The sequence below is a fragment of the Anopheles gambiae genome, chromosome 2 (genome assembly GCF_943734735.2).
Source record: "Anopheles gambiae chromosome 2, idAnoGambNW_F1_1, whole genome shotgun sequence".
Lineage (NCBI taxonomy): Eukaryota > Metazoa > Arthropoda > Insecta > Diptera > Culicidae > Anopheles > Anopheles gambiae.
In genome coordinates, this window is record NC_064601.1 from 88,200,124 (window position 1) to 88,225,371 (window position 25,248).

General features: G+C 41.2%; 1 protein-coding gene across 2 annotated transcripts in view; it reads left to right on the top strand.

Annotated features, from left to right (window-relative positions):
- Nucleotides 1-419: 419 nt before the first annotated feature.
- The window catches only part of LOC1276382 (uncharacterized), a 117,467-nt gene continuing 92,638 nt past the window's right edge, over nt 420-25,248 (top strand). The window contains exons 1-2 of one of the 2 annotated variants that reach the window (XM_061645176.1): nt 420-569; nt 3,101-3,306. In XM_061645176.1, coding sequence (XP_061501160.1) covers nt 3,234-3,306 — 73 coding nt within the window. In that variant the 5' untranslated portion in view covers nt 420-569; nt 3,101-3,233. Of the gene's footprint in view, nt 570-2,673; nt 3,307-25,248 lie in introns of those variants that run through there. The other variant, XM_061645177.1, reaches the window with a different exon arrangement.

The following is a 25,248-nucleotide window of genomic DNA, read 5'->3' on the forward strand; positions in this document are numbered from 1 at the left end:
GGCGCTTGGTATGTTGCGTCAAACTTGTTTAAATTATGTTTATGTGATGCTTTAAAATATGCAAAACATGTGAAATAGAAATGTAATTTGGTGCACTCAAACAGCTTTTAAACTCAATAAATCATAATTGTTTGATTTCTGGTTTCTGGATTTATTTTAACCATTACTAGTTCAAAACGTTATAAATAGCCAAGTTTTCTAATTCCTTGCTGAACAGTTTAATTTAATTAAATAATGTTTTGAGTTTGTCTTTGAAAATTCCACAAAAATCCTCGATTTTACATTGTTTCATCTGCTCATCGCCACTGTGACAGCGGTGGAACTGCGCGCCAAAGAGCATGCGCCCACCGACCATGTGCCGGGGAGGAGAAGCACAACCATTGAGTTTCGTAGCCATCATCTCCGTCTTCGGTTACGGGCCCAACCATTCGTGCTCGTCAGTTTGCGCCAGAAAGCCATCGCGAGATGAGGCACGCGTACGCAGCGTCGGTTACGGAAACAGCTGAACCATTCTCCCTGCACTGGTGTTGTTGTCGTTGGTGAACGCGGCGAACGATTGTGGTTGCCCGGTAATAATAAGCAGCAAATGTGACATTCCGTACCGGCGTATTTTCCCAACCGGGAAACATACACACACACACAAGAGCCGGAACACATACGAATTGATTCGGAAATGGAAGTGTTATATCGACCGTGACCGATGAGAGCAGTGGTGTGGGTGGTAAAAGTGGTCCAAAACTAAACAAAACTACAACCAAGGGAAGGATAAGACCATCATCATCATCATCATCATTCTCATCGTCAGCATCCTCATCTACGGTGCCGTTATTAAAGCCATCGTCTCGGGCTCCCCGTGGAGTTGTCTCATTCGGGCCGTCCGGGTGGTTGTTGGTGGACTGTGTGTATACAATTTTCCACGGTTTCTCCACGTCTCTCTCTCTCTCTCATGTGAAGGTTGTAGTGCTTGGCTTTGTGTGTGTGTTTACTTCCACCAAAAATCAACCATAAAGACATTGCGATCCCATTTTCCGCAAGCGGATACTAAAAACGGCCGGAAAACGAAGTTTTTACTCCCAACGGTGAACAAATAACACAAAGCGCGTACACACACACACACATACACACTAAACCCGGTGCTGCCTGTGTCCTGCTCAAATCCCACTTCCGTCCCAGGGAGGGCAGTCGTATCGTAAGGACATTGTGTGCGTGCGTGTGCGGAAATCTCCACCGCCTCTTGGTTGCTGTGCCGCGCGGGAAGCTCACCGAAGGCTTTTTGGTTTTGGCGGAAGTAAACGACAGACAAAAAAGCGTACAAAAGCAACGACCTTTTTCTTCCGGGTAGGATCAATGAAACCGAAATGCGAGTGGTGGGTGAAAAAAAAACTGGCAGAAAAATCGTTCAAATAGATCAAAGCACCAAACCACCGTTGATACCTTTTATGACATTCAATTTCATTACCATTCACTGCTGCTGTGTCTTGTCCTTCTGCTTGATTGTTGGCCGTCTCAAGATGGCTTTCATTGTGCTGCCACAGCTTTCGAGACATTTAAGCAGGGAGGGGAACAGTTGCAGGTGCAGATAAATTAAAAGAAAATACGCTCAAAATCAGACAAAGCACGAGGAGGAAAGGCACAGTTTTTAAATTATATTATTCCCCACACACCGAGCAATAATCCCGTCGCACACATTTCAAATGCTCGAAATTATATGTATGTGTGCGTTTGTGTGTGTGTGTCTATTTTGTGTACGTGTGTCTCTGCCCAGGAAGGAAGCATTATAATCACGATCCACCTTTTACCTTATGACCCGGAATGCTCTGGCAGTTTCGGCCCCACATGTGTGCAGCCGAGAGATAGATGAGTAAATTAAATGAATTTTGCACCGAAAGCACAGGCTACGAATTTCCTGGCCGCGGTGAAGCGCAACAAAAGCGAAAGAAGCTCCTCGTCGTATGCATTTTTCACGCTGCTGCCAGCATTTCAAGAGGAACGTGTTTTTCCCGCAGAGCACAGGATCTCTAACTTTATAGTTTGCTATCTCGCATTTTTCATCCTTTCTTCTCACTCTTCTCTCTCTCTTTTTTTCTCCTTCACACAAGACACATACAGGACGAATGCATTCCATTCCTCGATAAACATATATCCACGTGTGATTTCTCCACAGAGTTTGTGTGTGTGTTAAAAAAAAGAAGTAAACCGGCGCGAACGTGCCAAGCCTATCCAAGCAGCCACCGATTGCAATCGTGTGTTGCTGCTCCGCTTGGCAATGTAGGCCGGTGGTGAGTCGTTAAGTAAAAGAAGAAGGTGTGACCGTGTGTGTGATAGAGTTGTGTGCATCGCCCCACTCCCGTTCCCAGCACCCTCCCCCTACCCCAGGTGGGAAAAAAAGTTTCACAAAAGAAGGATTTTCACCCTCGGTCTACTGTGAAAAATCGGCACAGCGGAAGCGTTTGGAAAATCGGAAGGTGAAAGGTGTCCCGGTGTTTCGTCGGTTGTGCGAAAAGCATAAAGAAAGTGCATTCTGTATCTCTAGTGGAAAGTGTGTGTGTGTGTGTGTGTGTGTGTGTGTGTGTGTGTGTGTGTGTGTGTGTGTGTGTGTGTGTGTGTGTGTGTGTGTGTGTGTGTGTGTGTGTGTGTGTGTGTGTGTGTGTGTGTGTGTGTGTGTGTGTGTGTGTGTGTGTGTGTGTGTGTTGGGGAAAGGCCTCTGGGAGGGCAGGAGGGAGTGTGTGAAGCTTTGCATATTTGCTAGCGTTGTGTGCAGTGCGATTTATTTCACACTGAAGCTTGAATGCTGTTGTGCCCCGTGAAAAGGGGAATTTCAAACTAGAATCTTCATTCTTCATAGAGTGCGTGAGGAAGAGAGAGCGAGAGAGAGAAAGAAAGAGAGCGAACAACTCAGCTGATTTTAAATCCCCAGTGCAGCTGGTCACCCTGCTAGCGGGCGGGTTGCTGAGTTGATTTATTTGTTGTTTGCTTTCGTTGCGGCGGGCTGCGCACATTCTCCGTTGTGTAATGACGGCTAGAAGGAAAGGATCCTCTGGTTGAACCGTTTGAATAAGGAACGTCGTCATCATTTTTTTCTTGTTTTGTTTTGCGGAAGCTTTAACTAATAAAAAAAAACAGAACATCGTGAATGAGCAAAGAGAGGAGCAAGACACAAACAAAACAAACGTCGGCAGTGTCCCTTTGCTTTTAATGACGGCAGCAAGAACGATAGCGACCGAAACAGCACCATGACGTTAAGGATAATACCGATTCTGGTCGGCGCCACCGCTCTCCACCTTCTCCTGCTAGGGGTGAACTTTGGTAAGTAAGCGTTTTGTTTTAATGAAGGAAGCAAAGGAAAAAACAACAACTACAAAGTCGTATAAAAAAAACGAAAACTTTACATCAGATCGAGTGTTTGTTTTTTTTTTTTGTTGCTGTTGTCTACTCCCGTAAAAGGTACGACCATTAATGCAGTCACCCTCGCTGGCTGTTTCTTGTGCTGGCGTAAAATTCCCCTGCAAAATTTTGCTTTCCGTGAAGCGTAAAAATGGTTTAAGGTTTTAAAGGACCCGCAAAGTGGTATGGCAGGTTCATAAATTTGGGTCCTTTTTCCTGCTTCCTTGAGGGCGGGTGTTTTTGGTGGGCTCCCTAAGGACATGCAATATTTCTCCGAGCGTCAAGCTTGCTCAGTGTGCACCAAAAGTTAGACCATTTTCAGCTCCAAACACAGGCACACACACACACAAAACGAGAGTGTGACACGATCTACATCACGGGGAAAGTTTGCCATTCTCGCTGCTCATTTTTAAAACGCTTAGGAACTGGTTCGTTGGCGCTGGTCTTAAAAGGGGACGCGGAACACACATTTAGAGGGAGCGGGAGCAGAAGTTACAGAGGTGCACAGAGTATCGGGCGAGTTTTGTGGCCCCCGCTGGTGCACAAGGTGGAGCAATTCTGGATATTGTTCCAGACAGTTGAAAGTCGATTCAATTTTTGCACTTAAGTTTGGTAAAAAGGGGCAAAACTCTGCCAGAAAACTAAAAAAAGGTGGTCGTAGGGTGATTCTTTACTCACACAATGGAAGCGGTAAAGCTGAAAATGTGTGAAAGTATGCATGTAAAGAGGTGGAGGTGTCATATTGTGAGCTATTGCCTTTGGCACGGCGTCGTTTAGTACGCTGAGTATCAGTTTACGCGACCAAGTGCACTTAAAGCACAAAGGTTTGCAAATGTTGGCTGCGAAATTATTGTGTAAGTTTACTGAGTTAATGATGCCTGAAATGTTATGTCATGTATTTGCATCTAATTTATTCCACGAGTAAACCGGTTCATTCATTTTTCACGTGAACCGAATGAACCGTACAGTTCTGGTTCATTTGGCACACTTCTAGTTTGTCCATATCGGTAGATGAAACCAACATTGTGCAGGCAGAATGAGACAGATTTCATTAAACATAGGCGTATCTTAGCATGGTGGGCTTTATTGTATCCTTCTTGGGCTGTTCAGTATAAAATTGTAAAGGCCGGGGTACATTGTCCGTACTCGTTAGTGTAAATTCGATGTTCACTAGCTGGTGGCGGTTGACCGAAGCATTTTGCCAAAGAATTTGGAGCCGCTTCAGAAAATATATTATTTTTCATGTTTTTTACCTAAACAGGATTGAAAAAGCTTTGTAATTGATAGATAAATATGTTGTGCAACGTTTTCAGCCATTTTAGTATAAAAAACAGTGAAAAAACTACTAAAATTTGAAATCCGGCAAGACCATTCCCTCAATGACCAAAACAAGCTTCCACCAGCCGCATCCAGACGTGAAAATCGAAATTACACTAGCGAGTACGGACAATGTACCCCGGCCTTAAGGCTCTCTGTTGCTTGAATAACTATTTGATACGATTAAGCTACAAAGAAGAGCCTCAGATCTATGATGTATGTGTCGGCCATATTTTCCAAAACTGGTGGTTTAGACATAATTGTATGATTACACTTGGTTGGTAGCAAACGACCCAAAGTCTTTCAGACATTCTGAGCCAGTTCCATCGCATAGTCGTCTGTTTTGGGTAACTCAACTCAGCCACAAAAACCAAGCAAATTGTCGAAAGGTGAAATACTCTGAACTCTGAATTTTGTAAGAATTTTGTAAGATATGGTAAAAAACAACTTACTTTACTTACTTATCCGGCGCTACAACCGCTTTGCGGTCTTGGCCTGCCTCAGGAGTGTCCGAAACCGCTCACGGTCTCGCGCCTTCGTCTGCCAGTCCGTTATCCCGGCCTTAATGGCGGACGCCTCCACGCCATCTTGCCACCTCAATTTGGGCCTACCACGCCTCCTCTGTCCTTGTGGACGGCCTAAAAAGACTTTACGGGCTGGGTCGTCCGTTTCCATGCGTATAACATGGCCAGCCCACCGGAGCCTGGCGAGCTTTATACGCTGTACGACAGTGAGGTCGCCGTACATCTCGTATAGCTCGTCATTATAGCGGCTCCTCCATTGTCCTTCCACACATACGGGGCCAAGTATCCTTCTGAGCATCTTCCTCTCGAACGCGGCTAAGTGGGTTTCGTCAGATTTGGACAGTGTCCATGTCTCAGAGGCGTATGTGAGTACCGGAACTATATAGGTACTATATAGTCCCAGCTTCGTCCGTCGCGACAGGTTCTTTGAGGTGAACTGATTTTTCAACCTGTAGAATATCCGGTTGGCAGCCAGCATCCTTGCGCGCAACTCAGCTTCCATGCTATTGTCGTTGCTGACCTTTGACCCAAGATTGGTGAATTGTGGGACGACTTCAAAAGTGTGTTCACCTATCTGCATGTCACGCCTACGTAGATTCTGATTATTTATTGGTAGGCCCGGCATCTGCATGTAACCCGATGTTGCCACCATCAGTTTGGTCTTTGCCTCGTTTATCTGCAATCCAAGGTTCTCTGCCGCCTGCTCGATCCCTTGGTAGGCTTCTGCTACATAGGAGAGCCGCAGACCAATGATGTCTATATCATCAGCGTATGCCAGGATCTGGGTTGACTTATAGAAGATGGTTCCCGTAGTCTCCACCCTCGAATCACGGATGGCCCTCTCTAGCGCCAGGTTGAATATGATACAAGCAAGCCCGTCCCTCTGGCGCAGACTTTTGGTGGTAGCAAAAGGTCCTGAGAGTTTTCCATCCACCCTCACCTGGCATGTGACGTTGGTCATAGTCATTCTAACTAGCCTTATCAGTTTGGCCGGGATTCCAAAAGAGCTCATAGCGTCGTACAGTTTTACCCTGGCTATGCTATCATATGCGGCTTTGAAGTCTATGAAGAGATGGTATGTATCGTTTCTGTATTCAGCCATCTTCTCCAAGATCTGCCGCATGGTGAAGAAACAACAAACTTTGTGAAAAACATGGAACTCTAATTCTTGTTCTTCTTCTTTGGCACAACAACCGTTGCCGGTCAAGGCCTGCCTGTACCCACTAGTGAATTGAGCTTGGCTTTCAGTGATTTATTGTTATCATAGCAGGAGTCCTACGTATGGGGGCACGGTCTACTCGAGGCTTGAACCCATGACGGGCATGTTGGTAAGGAACTCTAATTATTAATTCAATTTTAACAGACTCTGGAGCTCTGACGAACTGCTCTATTCCAGGTTGATTAGAACTCAAACTTGGTTACTAAATTGAACCCTTGATTGTTCCTTGTAATGTGCCATTTCAAGTTGCTATCTTAGTTGATAATAATCGCAGGACCAAGTCAATACCGCTCTCAATGTAATTTGTACATGATGGCAATATATGATCTCAGAACAAAGGAACATAATAAGATCTCATAAGGTCATCATGTGTCGCAGTTGATGCTCGAAAATAGTATCACTCAACTGCCATGGATAACAAATTATTATATCTTTCGTAGTTCAATATCTAGAGGTGAGCTGTTCTGCACATACAAATATCCACAAGAATGTAAAGATTCTTCAGAAACAGCATCACTTGAGGTGTCATTTTAACGACAACTTCTCAAAACTTCGGTCCTTAATTAACTGGAGAAGCATTATTAACCTTCCTTCACACTTTATTCAAACCAATAGCGTTTGCTGGTTGCGCAAAAGTTTGAAATTTCTTGTAAACTATCCTGAAAATTAAAGAAAACCAAACCCAAGTAAAAGAAACTGCATCTTGGACACAAAACAAAGCAAAACTCGCGATCTACCATGATGCAGCTCGGGTTACTTGGCGTCATTTAACCTTCGGCCATTTCCGTTGGATTCCATGAATTCTCAAGCCTTGCCCCTGTTCGCTGTGAATAAAAAACAGTTTACTTCAGTTTTTTTTTCCTTTTAACCTGCTGCTCTCTCATCCGGTGATCGTTGCTTTCATTTATGTCCGAGTTGAACATTAATTAAAGTGAACTTTTTACTTCGCCGCCGTGGGTAAAGGCACCATTTTTAAGCGTCCATCGTAGCGCGTACTGGTTCTGACAGTTTGAGAAACGAAAAAAAAGGTAAGAAAGGAAAACCCAGCATTGCCAGTCCATCCCGCGGGGATGCTTGCGTTAATTTTTACCCTCCCCACTTTGTTCGCGACCATTTGAGCGATCCACCGTTTGCGCCAGCGCATGGCCTTGATGGTAAAGGCAAAAAGAGATGAAAAAAAAAATCCAAAGAGTACAGGGAGTGCGGCATGCAATTAGTAGGTGGCTGGCGCCACTCGGTGTGCCGGTACACGCCGCTTGATGCTGCAGTGACAGGCCGCGGATGCTTTGCCGTGCATGCGGTGCCGTCCGTTGCTTTCGGTTTCATTTAAACTTTGCTCACCTCCGGCCCGCACGTCCAGCGAGCAATTAATGTTTCCACCGATGTTAGTGTTGATCTAATGAGCGTTACAGCAAATGGGAAAACTTTTGACGCGTGTTATGATTGTTTCGCTTGTCTCCTCTTTTTTTTTCTTGTTCTGGTTTGGTTTTGTACATCACAACACTGAACAAAAAGTAAAGTTGTTGATGCGGGCTTTTCCCGTGCTTCATCGCCTGACAATGAAACCTTTTGTTTTGATGTAAGTGCGAAAATAAAACGCAACACAGCCTCGGCGTGATGGATTATGCTTGCGGGTCGAAACCGTGCCATGTGCAAATGTGCGTAATGCCAAGCTGTTGCTGTGCATTTGTGTGTGTGTGAAATGTTTAAAATTGAGCGGCCTCTCGAAAAGTTCAATCAGGTCGGAAACATTTCCAACGATTAATTGGTGTCCCTCCCGGCGATGGTGTAAAAATTCTTGTTTGAAAATGCTGCTCCAGCTCAAGCAGCAAAATGTTGCGGACGTTTGCAGTAAAGATTGTTCCGGGAAAATATCGATAAAGAGAGTCTGAAATGTTGGCGTTACAGATGGTTGTGTGGCGTTCGCTGGAGGTGCAGATTCAAAGGTCACGTTTGTGGATGAGAGATAATCTGAACAACGATGAGTCTTTTTATCGGATAAGACCGATGATAACCATATTAGAACAACAAACAACGCAGCTCAGGCAAATGAATAAACAGATAAATAAATAAATAACACAAATATTCCGATCGTTAATAGATGTTAAGATAGTATTAATATTTGCAAGCAGTATTGATGGTTGAACATTCTCTCCACATTATGTATTTGTCAATTGTACACCACACCAGGACCAATCAATTCCGATGAACACGATAACTTCAGTGTCGTTTCTTATCATCTCCTATCACAGGTTTATTTTGCCGTGCTCAGAATTAAACTCATCGTGCCGACTTGGTCAGGGTATTAATGGTTTTCCATGTAGCTCCTATTCCTGTGGTGCAGTTTCGTATCTTTATAAGTATTGTATCTCCGGTAGCTCTTGTTCCACATAATCCTGACTCGTACTTTGCAGTGATCCTCTTCCGGGCTTTCGACTCTCTTGGCTAAGTTTGACCTTGGCTTCTTGATAACATGCCTCTGATGTGCTATTCATTCCAGCTTGTGATTGAATTCTCTACTTGAAGTTGTTTCCTAGAATGCAGAACCTGGAGAACATAGGTCTGTTGTCTGCAGATTTCAATAGTGGCATCTCAAAGCGAGGTATCCAAGAAGCTGGAAAGGTATTTCCTCTTCATTCTACTGACCATCAATTCATTTTTAACATGCTGACGAATAGACACACTGACGCATATTTCTATTCTAGGTTAGGTATGTCTCAAACAGTCATTTTCCAAGATTATTCCTACAAGCTCAGACCGGTCTCGTAGTACAGTCGACAACTCATATGACTTAACAACATGCTCGTCATGGGTTCAAGCCTCGAATGGACCGTGTCCCCATACATAGGACTAAAAATCCTGCTCTGGGGGTAATAAGTCACTGAAAGACAAGCCCACAAGTGGTACAGGTAGGCCTTGACCGACAATGGTTGTTAAGCCAAAGAAGAAGAAGATTCCTACAAATTCGCCAATTTAATTGATTGCCCCTGGAGCAAGTCACTACCTTGCTTTATGTGGTTGGTCCACTGGCCCAAGTCTCGTAGTAGACTCCAGTAGAGTTCATTTGTATTTCCTTGGAAGATGATCAGTTGTAATAGATTCAAAGATCCTTATAACAAAGGATCTATGAAGACTTATTTGAGGTGTATAACACTCGATTTTTTTTCCTTTGGCATTGAAATGCTTTAGTTGAAGAATGTTTGAAGTGTGATACGGTTATTCAAAATTGAGATATCATGCCACACGTCATATTTTTTAATAGAAAATGTGCTGAAGACTTTGTTAGATGGATGCAGAAGAGAGCTACAGGTAAGAAATACATCCATATTAGCAAACAACTATAAGTTAATCATATATACACATTTATTCTTGTTGAGACAGTAGACTTGACATATTTTACCATGTTTGAATACAATTCTGTGCCAAATTATTGAAAAACCAATTCTGACACTTTAATTACGTCAAATAGTATTCCTTTGAAACAAATTTTGTAAAATATGTCACTTTTCATAGAACTAGCAATGAATGGGAGGGTCAAGGGCAAAATGATTTACTAGCCAAATTGATTTCCTTTGAAGCACTGTGCTGTGTAAATAAATTTACGGAATTAACTTATCACTAAACGTGCACTTGATTATGTTATCGCTACCATACGCATACTGAAAAACCACATCACAGTATTTCCTATTCCCTTGAATAGCAGTACAAAAACTGTTAGACAGCTTGAAACTATTTCCTCCCAAGCGAATGGTGAGTTTTTGCCCACAGTGATTGCAACTCGTTTACTGTGATACGAAACCACCCATTCAATCGCCCTATACAAAAGTTCTGGAAATGTTGACACGTGTTTTTGTGCGGTAAACACAGCTCCCACACAGCCCCGAAGCGAACACGACACGGGTTGGTCGAAGCAAAACTTATCACGTCACACTGATGGACGAGTTTGGGTGTTTGTGTGTGAGTGTGTGTGCTTTTCAATCTTTGATAAGGATTCGTGGAAAGGAACCGAAAAACACACAATCACAAAAATACTTCAAAATGACTACGAAGCTTTTACTTTTTTGTTTAAGTGCTACTCACTTCCTCCTGGACAAAGTTTTCGTTGTCTCGTTGGTGCAAAGCTCTTTCCCTGCTCTTTATCTTTTTAGCTGTTTCGCCCGCAATGTGAAATAATTTTGGAAAAGCTGAAAAGTTAGCAAACTGCAGTGCCTTTGCTTGCTCTTTTCCAAATCGATACGATTGATTGAGAAGCAAACGGAGGGTAAACGTGGGCTAAAACAGTACACTTAAATTCTTTGATATAAAGTTGCACGTTCAGTAATTAAATTCAGCATCCCACTTTTGCCCGGGTTAGGCAGCACTGCCTTATCGCGATTCCGACAAACCTAGCTCTTCTTATACGACCGCCAACACTGAAGATGGTCCAATGCTCTTCCTTTGCTGTTTGCTGTGGAATGTATCTCGACACTGCCAATCCTAACAATCAGGCAACACTTTTTGCCGGTTGAAAATGTTGGCAAAAAGGGGGCCAAAAAAAGGAGGGAAAAAACCACGACTAGTCATTTCGAGATTATTATTATTTTTCAATTCTCTAGCGGCCTTATTTTCCAGTCGATTGAGGTAGGTTCTCCTTCACCCATTCCGCTAGAAGCCAATGCATTTGAAATGATGGCTTCGAAGCAAGTAGACATTGCAAGGGCGGCAACCGGAGGCGGGAAGAAATTGATTGAAAAAGTTGCCACTACTACTAACCTTTGATGTATGCGGCCACGGTTGGGAAATAGTCTTCGGGGTGGAAATAGATAAGTTTTCTTTCGTTGGTGCATTTCTTTTCCCCGCGTATTGCTTGTTTCTTTTCCACCTACGAAATACTGCAACCGTCTAGCGATAGTAGTAGACGGCAACAAAACGAACTCGAGCAAAACTAGGCACACTGGTGCAAGTTAAAATGAATGTTTCTGTTCGAACGCATTTATTGGCAGCAGTTTTATGTTTCACGCCTGTTTTTTGCTTGCTTGCTGGCCACATTGCTCACTATTTATGGTGATGATTTCGATCGATTATTCATTGGTGTGCACCGTGTGCACACCACGGACAGTTTTTTTTCCATTAGCCACTTTATGCAAAAGTGTGGCTCGTTCGGATACAGTACGCCAGCAATGCTTGAAATTCAAGACCTCATCTAAAAAAAGATAAGCCATTTCCACTAAACGAAAAAAAAACTACTTATTTTTCTTTCTTCAGAACATAAATTTGTATTCCCTGGAAGGCGGAAATCAATTTTCTCTGCAGCGCATCATTGATTGGTTGCGTTTGATGCTCGAGCACAATCATGATGATGGTACACATGGGTGCGGGGGGATTGTGAGTTGTTAACTGATGTCAGCTTGGTGGACTAATTCCACGAAAAACCACGTTCAGAGATTGTAGCTGCTGCTGCTGCTACTGCTGCATGTGTTGGGACAATTTCTGTGGAACCACATTGCCGTTGGGTGGAAAACTCGCACTGTGTGTTGCTTTGCGGTGTTGCGGTGGTGAGGATGCGCTTTACTTACATTTGACGGTTGACGTACTATTAATGTTAGATTGAAGATATCGTTCCCATTCGTATTGAATCGTTCGGTGATGGGATAAAGTTTCGTTTGACCTTTTCATTGAGCGTGGGAGCTTTGAAAGGTTAGATTTTCTTACAGCGTGTTTCATGCTTCGTATTTATGACAAGACGCGTCGTTTCTAGTTGTGTTGAGGGTCTTCAATTTATTTTTGGTTTATCGATTTTCAAAGACAATATGAGCATTAGAGAGAGTTTTATAGAAAGTATTTTGAATGTATCTCTAATCATAGCAATTTATATTGTTTGTATATTGCTGCTACTTTTTGATGCTATCATTTAGCTATTCCATTGAAATTAAAGAAAAAAAAGAAAGAATTGCTAATTTGTTGCAATTACTATATTCTAAAGAACAAAATAATAAAAATGCACAACAATACTGTTACAGCTAGACATTGATTCAAATAATTCTTCGTTATAGATACAATAGTCATTGCCGTTGTTGTTCTTGCTGTTTGCCAACGATTTGACCGCTTGTGTTCCACCCAATTCTTGTCTAATGTATGCTGATGATGTTAAACTGTTCATCCCTGTCATAGGCCGGTCTCGTAGTACAGTCGTCAACTCGTACGACTTAACAACATGCCCGTCATGGGTTCAAGCCCCAAATAGACCGTGCCGCCATACGTAGGATTGACTATACTGCTATGGGGGGAAATTAATTAGTCACTGAAAGCCAAACCCACAAGAGGTAAAGGCAGGCCTTGACCGACAACGGTTGTTGAGCCAAAGAAGAAGAAGAAGAAGCCTGTTAAAACTCAGAATGATTGTTATGTATTACAACAGTTCATAAGCTGTTTTAATTATTGTGCTTAGATAATGATCTTCATCTCGCAATTGACAAATGCCTCACAATAATGTTTCACATATTAAAGCACCCAATTGTATTCGATAATTCTCTGGCAGGTAGGACGTTACTTCACCGGCAACATGTGTGTGATTTAGGATTAACTTTGATCCAAAGCTTAACGGTCCACTTGCACATTGACAATATTGTTAGTAAGGCTTATAAATTATTAAGGTTTATTCATTGTCAAATTCGTGAATTACCATGCGAATGCTATGATCTATTTTACTAAAAATCACACCATGTTTGTTTGGTTCGTTAAAGTATTGAGTATGGTTCTATTATTTGGTTTCCGCATAGTGATAGTTGGGTAAAGAAGTTAGAATCTGTTCATCGCAGTTTTACTAGACTAGCTATGAATATTTCACGTTTGAGAAGAGTTAATGTTATGACAAGCTATAAGGACCGTTGTGTGTTGTTAGGAATTCAAACGCTTGAACATCGTCACAAAGTTAATCAAAGTTTGTTTGTCAGCAAATTGTTAAAGAATGAATTGGATGTATATTCTCTATAAGGAAAGCTTAACATTTATGCACCTGCCAGAACACTTCGATCGTGCAATTTACTCAGTACTGTACCTAGATGCACATTTTATGTAACTAACGATCCTGTATTATCAACGGCAAGGCAACTTAACAACTGGATTGATCATTTTGATTCTAATCTCTCGGCTGATTCGTATGAGTCGGGGCTTCTATTACTTGTCAATTTTGGTGATAATAGTCGTCGATCTAGGGATGTTAACTCTAGTTTGAATGTTAACAATAAGATAATCTAATAAGTTGTCGTAGCACAAATATGGAGGAAAATTATGAATTTATAAATATATATAATTGATTGTAAATATACAATAATTATAAAATATATTTATAAAAATAATTGGATGATAAAATAAACATTATTACAGCAATCCAGACAATTGCTTTATTTCGTCAGTCACTGTAATCTAGCGGCTAATTTCTATCGTCAGTTTGTCACAAAAAGCATTGTACAATTGGCATTTCATGTAGATACTACAACAATGCAGCATAACCCCTCCACCCGAGTGCTTTGCATGTACACTCCGCACACAAAAGACGTCCATCGTACATCGATTGGAAGAAAACCGAAGCCATATTTAAGGGCTGTAATATTGACGAACGAAAACCGGGTAAAAGTGCACTGGGATGGTTGCTCTCCTTGTTAAAGCCAGCCCACGTATGAGAATACAATGAATCTAACGTAATTTATATGGCTCACCCTTGATGCATTACCATTCCCAGTGTCTTTGTTCGGCAGCTACGTACAGCTCTTACGTTGAGAGGTAGAATGGGACGCAGTTCTTCTGTTGATTTGATGCCAAGTTGTTCGTAACCTTTTACCTTTTAAGTTCCTCAAGTGTCATCCAGCTGCACACTGCACTGCTGAGTGCATTGCTATTGTCAAGGGTCGTTCGAGAGGTGCTTGTTATAATTGCTAGTATGTGTTCAGTGGTTGCATAAGCTTGATCTTCGGTCACAAAATCCAGCTTGCGAAAAAGCTTTTTTTTTGCACAGAAAAAGAGACATTAACACTTGTCAAACTGTACGTTTATTTTAATAGATTTTTTCTCTCGCTTTTCTCCACTCACTCTTAATCTCTCAAATGTGTGTGTGTGCATTAGCTGATCCTAGGGTCCAACTTGGGCCAATCGAGTTTGCATCGTCGAACTTTATTGGCTGCCCTTTTATCGATGAGCTGTCAGAAGTTGCTCCTTGCAACCAGCGTCACGAGTCTTTTTTGTGTGTGCGGAGAAATCTTCTCACACATTAAGCTTAAGCACTATTAGCTAGTGTTAGCACAAAAGTCACCGGTGAGTGGACACATGTCACTCGAGAGCTTCCGAGTTGCCCGCTTTGCTCGTTTCGATCGAAATCGGCGGCCAAAGGATGGTCCTGCGGATTGCTGAATGGCGTGAAAAGTTGCCAGGAAACACTTTTTCCAAGCTCGCCGTCTCTCTCGCCACCATTTTTTTTATCTCTTTCGTTATGTTTGGTTGAAGTTTTAAGTAACTTTAATTGGATTAACATTTGCTCTGTCAGGTGTGGGGCAGGGGTGGAGGTGAGGAGGCAAGTTGTACTCCCTGTACAGCACTCACTCACTCTCTCTTCTGGGGATGGTAAGTACAGTCGTAGAAAAGCTTTTGAGCAAAAGTACAACGCAAAAAATAAAAACAATAAGCAAACTAAAGCAGCAAGCATAAAATCCGACAAATCTTGGCCATCCTGCATCCTGCCACCCTCTCGCGGGAGGGATTATCAGTTGGGATTTATTTTTTATTTTTTGCAACCTTTTTGTCTGTGTATGGGTGAGTGTGAATTGCTTGCGCAAAAATGCAAACGGGCGAAATTAAATCACGAGTCCGAGCTGTAAATCCTTCAGCCGCTAGAATGGCCGAGCTGCCCGGACGCATTGACACAAGCATTAGGTTGAACAATTAAATTCTTAGCATAATCCCACAAAATCGGTTGCCCACCTCCTCCTAGGGGTCCCCCTCCTACCCACCTGTCGCCGTGGCGCTCCCTCGTCTGCCTACGATGTAATTGGGAATGGTGAAGCAAAATTCTTAAAATGTTGCTAGCAATGGAATGGCTTTCCTTTTCCCATTTTTCCTCCCGGAGCTAGCCCCAACAGACCCTTCCCGGAGGCGCAGTACGCTGTCGAACAGTTGGTTGGTTGGCTGAAGCGATGAAATTTCACCGTTGATTAACTTTTGCTTTAATTCGCTCGTTCCAAACGCTTGGTTTGATTTCTGCCCCAGATTTAAATCCAGACGCTCCATCTACTCTCTCTATCTTTATTTCTCTTACTCTTTCTCTCTCTCTCTCTCTCCCTCTCTCTTGCTCTTTTGCTCACTCCTTCTCTCTTCTTCTCTATATTTGTCTTTGTGCCTGTGTGTGTTTGTGTATTGCTGTTGAAGAGTGTGAGTTGGAGTTTGCACAGCAAAAATGAAGCAACGAGCAGCACGCCCCGAAGAAGAGATTACAAGCAAGAGATGCGGCTTGATTGTGAGGTTATGTAAGCTTTCGGTAAAAACAGCAAAAGTCAAAATTCCTTGCCCACTTTGATTCGGCTGGCGTAGCATCGGAACTGGATGGAGAAAAAGGCACGAGGGCCGGAAGGGCCGAAGGGTAAGCAAAGATGGTAAAATAATCTTCCCAGCAGACGCCCGCGCTGAGAAGTGCTGAAGTCAAGGGTGTAGAAGTAACCATGGCAGTAGCTGGGGGCGGGACGCGACAGGCAGGATTTGGAATTCAAGCAAAGGAAGTCAATTTGGGCGATTACGAACAATGACGGTGCGCTGTCTTATCTTATCGTCAGTCCCGCGTCAGCAGTGACAGCTGAGTGAGGAGCAGGCGCAACGCGCGACAACCAAATGGAGGCAGCGCGATGGTGGTGATGGTGGTGGTTTGGAGGACATTAAAAAGGTAGCAAAGGGATGAAGCGAGTGTACTCTGCACTTGATTTCTGGGCGAGGGCTTACCACGAACTGATTTAGAATCGAAATTGTTTAGCTTCTGCTGGCAGCGTAACTCTCCAGCGCACGGGACCACTCCTTGAGGGTGTGCTTAATCGGAGCTGCACGGGAGGGAGCGAAAGGAAGGGAGAAGGAGCCTCAAGATGCTTCGAATGCGGTGGCCCATTCGCTTCAAATGCTTCCAACAGCTCGAGCACTTTGATCGGGACGATAAGGCGGATGGTCTGGTGGGAAATGGATGGACGCAGCAAGTCACTTCCTACGGGAAGGACCACCATTTGAGTTTAACTGTGGAGTTAGGCGTCTTTTAGATGTAAAAAAACCCCAACTAGATGTAGGAAGAGAACACGAACGGCGAGTATTCTGGGGCGAGCAGATGGTTGCGGTACACAATCGTTTGCACGTTTGCACGCGGCGGCGATGATCGAATGTCATCGGCGACGGCGTCGGGAATGTTGCTGTTGAAGGCTCTTGTTTGAGTTTGAGCTTGAGTGGCGTCAGGTTTGCTGGCAGAGTGTTAAGGGCTTTTGGGCTTCAACCTATTCGTCGCCATTGAGGACGCGTGTTCGGCCCCGGGTTTGGGCAAGTAGGGGGCTGATTTGCGACCTGCCAGCATTCGGCAGAGTGCACTTCAGCTCGAGTTGGCTAATGTCCGAGCCCCCAGACCGAGAGCTGTAGGGAAATGGATTCAATCTTTCGAAGGGCACTGTATCTGAAGTAATCTGGTCGTGAGAGAAAGAGGGACAGGGTAGTTCTTATGGAAGAAGTTCTGTCGATGTAAGCTAGGTGAATGATACTTTTTGGCCCTGGTAGCAGCACTTGTGCTTACATCAAGAGCAAATGTGTCGATGTCATCAAAAGCTTTTCGGCTGTAGTATCAGGTGAGCTGTTGCCGGTGAGCCTACAATACTGAGCATATTGTGTGCAAGCTTAGGAGCACGTGCTGCAGATATGAAGTGGCGGTTTTGTAGTAGATGGCTTTTGATGCGTGGCCACGACAGCGCCAAAATGCTGACAAGCTAGTCAACTTAGGCAAAACAAGTTGCCAGCGGCAAAGCAAAGAGCTTTATCGTGACCGAAGGAAAAGCATTTATCAAATAACGAAAAAGATGATTTTTATGATTCAAATTTTACAAATAATTGCAAGAAAAACTGTTCCACAGTTATAAGTTTACCTATAGGATCTGCTTCTGGGTGCGAAAAATGGCAAAAGCTCATGTTTAATATTTTTGTTTGTTTCGATTTTTACCACAACCACGAGAATCGCGCATCTTTTTAAAAATGTTATTCGTTCACCGACATCCTACATGTAAACTGTGAATTTAATGCTAAATGTAAACTGAGTAAATATGATTGCAGAATTTGAAAACATAGCTTCAATAAGAAAAAAAGGAAAGATAAAGAATTAATATAAAAACATGAAGCAATGATAAAATAATTACAAGAAAGTTAGAACCAGAGTATCAAATCAAAGCAATAAACTAAAATTACATCATTCTATTACCGAAATAACACCTTAGATAAAGAAAAGGAAAAGGGTAAACGTACCTATAGTGGTGCTAGTACCAATAGTGGTGGTATTGCACTAAAATGCGTCTCATACGATAAATTAACAGTAGTTAAGTTATCTACGATAGTGTGAAATGTTCTCTAGCCTTTTACAAAGGATTTAAAAATGAAAAGGGGCCATTCCGTTTCTTAGTGACCGAAAAATCCATTATTTTGTGAAAGGTATCAACATTTTTCCAAAATCCTTAGGATTTCATAACGATACTCATATTTTTGTTAATGTTCTAAATGACCACATAACAACGTAATTATCAGTTTTTTAACATAATTGTTATCAAATGATATTGTTTTATTGAAATTCATTGGCCTTTGACTATATTTACGTATTTTTAAGTGTTTTCTTACGATAGTGCCATTATAGGTACACCAAACAGGCTGTGGTATGTTCCTATAGTGGTCCTAGTTCTAAAATCAATAAAAACAGGTAATTTTAGATTACCTAATTCGATGACATTTTTGACATGTCGTACTGTTTTCATTAAAATAAGCAACAGAAATGAGTTTTCTATAAGTAATTTACCAAACAAAGGCCAAAATTCGCTTATTTGGCTGAGTGAAAAATCGACTTCAAATCAAGCAAACTCTTCTGGGTATGGGTTGACGACAGGTGTTATTCCGTACTTTAGTCAATATTTTCATCAACCAAATTCATACATTTTTATGATCACATTACGAAAGAAATCATTAATATGGCAGTAATCCTTGCTATTCACACGAAAACAGCTTCAAAACTAAGTTATATTGATATTATACACTGTTTTGAAGCATCTTTGTTTACCAGCACTATAGGAACACAATACGACGACTATAGGAACCATACCACCATTATAGGTACAACGAAGCATTCACAAAAATATGTATTTTTTCGTAAATTTGATGTGTTTCATGACAAAAATGGTTGCGATTGCGAAGATAAAACATATTTCAACTGTTATGTGTTAAAATATTCAGAAATTGTCCTTCCTGACCCTTTAAATCCATTAAAACACATTTGTACCACTACAAATTACACCACTATTGGTACATTTACCCTAATGTATCTATGAGCAAATGTTGAAATAAATAATCACAATTACGTTTTCAAATATATGAATGAAACAAAAAAAAATTAACGTAATTGTGATTATTTATTTCAACATTTTCTTATAGATACATTAATCCATTTCTTTATCTAAGACGTTGTTTGGGTAATGGAATAATGTAATTTTATTTTATTGCTTTGATTTTATACACTCATTTTAACTTTCTTCTAATGATTTTATCACTATGTCATCGTTGTTTTATATTAATTCTTTAGTTACACTTTTTATTTATTTATCTATTTATTTATTTATTTATTTATTTATTTATTTATTTATTTATTTATTTATTTAACAAAGTTATCTAGCCATGCTGGCCTCCATAACTTAATACTAGATTCCTATCTAATATAAACACTGAACTGAGCAAATGCTGACCGCAAAAATTTGTCTTACTGAATCTATGTGTTTAATATTGTCAATCATATCTACTCAGTTTACATTTAGCATTAAATTCACAGTTCACATGTAGGATTTCGGTGGACGAATAACATCTTTAAAAAGATGCGAGACACTCGTGGTTGTGGTAAAAATCGAAACAAACAAAAATAATAAACATGAGCTTTTGCACATCTGATCATGTCCTCAGTATGGTGATCAATCCAACAACCAGTATATTCCAGTTTAATGCTCACAAATCGTAGCAATGCATTCGACTTTTAAAGTTTTAAAAGCTTTTTGTATCGCGATAGACGTAATAGATATATTTATTGATAAAGATTGATAAGAAGCACCAATCAATTCATAAACAATGCGCACTGCCGTCAAAATGTTTGTGATGCAATTATGGGCGAGAGATAACAAAAAAACAAAAAACAAGCAAGCCGAACCGTGATTGAGCTTTTGCAGATTGCTTACTCTGTCCCCTTGGTAGTCCCGGGAGCATCAGCACCTATCTGATTTCAATCAACGATTCCGGAAAAGCAAAAAAAAAAAAAACTTTTTGCCAACTTTCTTCATCTGTTGTGTAAGCGACACGCATCTCTTTCACTTGGTCTTTCTTCCTATTTTCCTCTTTTTCGTATTTTTTTTTGTCTGACATCGTCCCAGCAGCGCATAGTGGAGTGCTATTGACATGGGTACGAACGTACCCCCCCCCCCCTACTTGGAACGTGCAACAAATGGTCCCGGAAAGAAATTGCCTGTAACGCCGATAATTTAATGGTTGTTCAAGATGTGTTCGGTACCCTGTTCTGTTTTTTTGCTGCTTTCCGCGCTGCGCTTAACTTTCTGACAGCATCAGAAGCCACTTCACATCTTCTCGCCACCCGTCAAACCATTAGGGGCACTGAGAGGAGCGTGAGATGGGCCCTTCTCTCCGTTACCAACCACCCTGTGCGTCCCCAGTGGCGTATGATTTCATTTTTCGTCCTCGTTCGGTAATTGATCAAGTTGATACTTTTAAACTTCCCCGCACGGGTCCTCGCGTGCCATAACTGCGTTCGCCTGTTTGCCGCTGGGAGGGTAAAAGAGAAGGTATCATGCTATCGACTGTGCGAGCGGAGCACGCACCCCGAATGCTATTTAAATAACCTGTTTGAAGTGTGTCTGTGTGTGTGTCGTTGACGCCGATGAGAAGTGTTTTGGTGCCGGGGGTGGTGTACAAAGAATGATCGGGAAACCTTTTTGCAGTAAAAGACACACACACACAGACAGCAAAAAAAGGAAGTGAAGTTGTCTGTCGCACGGTTTATGATTCATCTTGCAAAATGCGAGGCACCGGTGTGAGCCAACAAAAAAGTAAAGGCAAAAAAATGGAATAAAATGTGCTGCCCGTGTCAAACACCAGCAAATCAACCGGCCTTTTCTTCTTCAGTCAACGCTACCTTTCAGCTGCTCGATGATGGCCCATAGGACGTGGGGAAACAAATACCTGCGCGGCTGACGGCTGACAACATTCTTTTCCGCATGATGGTTTTTTGGGGCGAAACGTACGTTTCCTCATCAAGCCCGGGTGCCTTTTATCACCCACCGGTATCATCTTCATCATCGTCATCATCTTCGTCGTCGTCAGCACTGTCATTGATGGCAGGTGATGATGATTGTCGTAATGGAATTGAAACCACTGGTGAAAACGTATGACAGCTTGTGCCCGCTGTGGCCGAGCGGTGGTAGTACGCCGGTGATGGTGCAATAGAATTCAGCCGACTTTTGTGATTAATAATGATTTTTATGCCTTCATTCTTTCAATGTGAGCTTGATATATTTAGCGTTTCTCTGTTATCGGGCTCTAACTTCCACAATTCCTTTTGAACTTTATTGGGGAAGCATTCGTGTCTCACTCATTCGTGAACCACCAAGCGCCTCCATCGAGTGCAGAGTTCCATAACTTTAGCTTTTTTGCTACTTTTCTTGAACTATTTGCATGAGAAAACATTTGAGCTGTTATAGATATTCCTTGATTTATCAATTGCAATGTTATCAACATTATATTATGATATTACAGTCAAGGTCCTTGAAACATCTACGGGGTACCAGGCGTCGCCATCGAAATTTTGTTCTTATTTTTTCATCCTTTTTGTATTTTCTTCTTCCACTGACTGTTCAATACAGAGGCTCATCAAACATCACCTCGAGCCACTCAATGACAGTCTACTCGGAAAGGGAAATTGCAAGCCCACGCCATGTTCCGCAGAAAACGATCTGACACTTTTCCTGTCACACAAAGAAACACATTGTTTCATTATTTTTATTTCCTCCTCTGTGTGTGTGTGTCTTTGTCCTTGCGTGTCTATGTGATGTGGCACAGTAATAGAAAGTAGTTTTCCTGGTGACAGCAGGATGCGCCCCCGATACAAAAGAGAAGTAGAGTGAATGAAAAAAAAACGCGAAACAGCTTCAACATTGTCTCGGTGTCCACGGTATTGAGTGAAAAATGATGTCCAGTTCAGTGGCCTGCACTTGGAGGGCACAGCAGTGTTTCACCCGGTCAAGGGAGTAACAAGTAACCGGAACCGGAACAAGAACAAGACCCGATGAGGCGTCCGGTGTACCGGAAAGAGGCTGGCTTTGGCACGAGCGAAAGCAAAACGTCTTTGTCCGACCGTAGCAAGAGCCGGGAACCGTGGTTAGGTTACCTGGTTGCACAGGAAGGGGTTGCTGAACTGAACTTAGGGCACTTGGGGTTCTTTTTGTAACCGATTTTGCTTGTTGTGCGAATGCTGTGTCCATGTTGCGGATGCTTGCAGATGTAAAATGTGAAAATAATGCCCACTGCTGGCGCTGCGGAAAACGCTGCCCGCCTTTGGATGGCGATGAAAAGAAACGTGTTTCTTTTTTGCTCTCTTTGTTGCTCCGTCGGCCGGGGTGAATATTTGCCGCTTTGCTGGTGCTGTGCTCTTGTTAGGCGGCCAGTGACGAGGGTACCTTTCACCCGGCAGGTGTACGCTGTTTCGGCGAAACAGAGCGCAACGAATAGAGGTTAGCTTGTTTTGTTCGGTTAACCCGAAACCGGAGCCGCTGGTTGCGTGCCGCGCGCGCGCCATCCCGCTGACGATTTGCCTACCGTAGCCCCACGGCTTTCGGTAACCGTTTATCCGCATTCTGATTCGGTTAAAAGACGACCCCGTGCACACCGAGCCCCTCCAGTCTGACTTTCCTGCTAGGATGAAACTAAAGAAAGGCTGTCTTTTCTTTTTCATCTGGATGGCGGGTAGGAATTGTTCCTCGTTGCATAAGACTGTTCCACTCTCATTAGCGCGTCAAGGCGGAGGAGTGTGTTTCTTGCTTTTTTTGCTTGTGTTTGCTTCAATTCTTGCCGTAGATTTATATTCCGTTTTTTGTTGTTGTCGAGCCCCGCGTATCGTAGCGCTGTGCGTACAAAGGGAGGCGCTCTAATTATGATTTGAAATGGTGCACCAGGTGGAGATTGTGGAGGTAGAAAAAGGTGCGCAGGGTGTAAGGCCTCGAAAGTTAGTGTGCCTATAATGAGCAAAAGTTTATAGCAAAATAGAGCAGGGTAAAAAAGTGTGCATTGTGTGTGGAACCGAATGGAGGTAGAAACAAAGAAAGTACACGAGCAGAAGAATGTTGCTGTACACGTGCCTTCGATGCACGTGGAACGCTTCACAATGGATGGTGACACACGCTGCAACAGGATGTGGAACGTATTGTTTCCGTTTTTGTGGGAATGATTTTTTGACTGAGTGTTGTGTTTGAATCATTCGAATGGCTGTTTAACTGCAAAGCATAACGTTCAATATTCAGTTTCTAGTTCTAGTTTCTAGTTCTAGTTTTCTTCTTCTACCTCAATATTGAGCCCAAAGCCCCTGTAGCAAGGGCTGAATATTCGGCTGCGTGGGACGCCAAATAGGTGAAGAAGATGTATATACATTTATTTGTATTAATAAGTCATCTAGAAAATTTAAGCCTTTGCAAATCGTTAAGGCAATGACTTGTATTTACTATAACGTAAAACTTTGGAGATTTAATCCCTTGTTATATGGTGTATATAATATATAATACAGTGTAAAATTTGTAAAATGATGATGATTCCTTCGCAAATAACGGAAAGATTCAGTGTTATAAAGTTTACGTCTGGGCTCTTTTTGTCTAAAGCTCTATAGTTTGGACCGAAGAGGAACATACAATAGATAGAGATGCACTTTTAGATATGGGTACAAATATAGTAGAAATAGTGTTCTAAAGTTTTAATTGAACATCCAAATTGAGCAAGACATATATGCGATGCGTGAATAAATAAATAAATTGATAAACATTAGAATGAAGAATTAACAAATAAATAAATAAATAAACAACTGAATAAATAAATAAATAAATTAATAAATAACTTTTTTTTTCTTTGGCTCAACAACCGATGTCGGTCAAGGCCTGTCTGTACCCACTTGTGGGTTTAGCTTTCAGTGACTAATTGATTCCCCCCATAGCAGGATAGTCAGTCCTACGTATGGCGGCGCGGTCTATTTGGGGATTGAACCCATGACGGGCATGTTGTTAAGTCGTACGAGTTGACGACTGTACTACGAGACCGGCTAATAAATAACTATATTAATAAATAACTTCATTAAAAAAATACAAGAGTAAATGCATAAAGAAAGAAATAAATAAATAAACAAATAAATAAACAAATAGATAAATAAATAAATAAATAAATAAATGAATAAATTAATAAATAAATAAATAAATAAATGAATAAATAAGTAAATAAATAAATAAATAAAAAAAAATAAAAAAAAATTTAATAAATCAATAAATTAATAAACTAATAAATGAATTAATAAATTAAAGAATAAATGAATTATTGAATAAATAAAAAAAATAATAAATAAATAAATAAAGGTATAAATAAATAAATATATAAATAAATCAAATTATACTAATAAAAATAAATAAGTAAAAAAATAAAACAATTAACAATAAATAAACAAATAAATACATTAATAAATATTTACATAAATATATATACGAATAAAAACATAAAATAGTTCTTTTATGTGGAGTAACGTCCTACGCGGACATGCCAGCCACAGGCTTTCGAGACATAGTTAAGTAAACAAATCAATTAATAAATTAATTCATAAATGAATCAATAAATAAATAAACAACTAAAACCTAGTACATAAAAAATATAAAACTACTGTGAGGTATCATGAAAATGAAAGTGAAAATTATTGATATTTTCATTGTATACTTATATGCCTGACATAATGAGATATTTTGTATAATGCTTTAATAATTGATAACATAATCCCTCCAAACATGTATAGTACCCTTTGTTGCAGGATTTATTTATGGTTTTTTTTTCTGAACAAATTCAAATTAATTAACGGTTTTTTGTACTCACAATTTATATCTTACTAAACAACATTATTCGTAAATGGGATTCAAAAATGTTCAGACAATGCCAAAATAAAAATGAAATGATTAATTCTAACATTTTGGGAAATATTAATAAAAATGTGACAAAAATTTATAATCCCTGCCTTAAGAGTGGCCATATCAACGACCTCTGGAAAAGTTTCAAATTATTTTTTTCGTTTGTCCAAATACCTAAGCATATATTCCCGCTATACAAAGGAAATTCAAATGTTTGAATTGTTTGAATTCAGAAGTATTTTTTTAACTTTTATGAGGTAACAAGTTTGAAGTATTTTTCCTCATCCTGTACATTGCCAACTACGGTAAAAACGGATTAACCCTTCTTTTATGACACGTGTTAACTCACAGTAACTCCCTTGTGAAT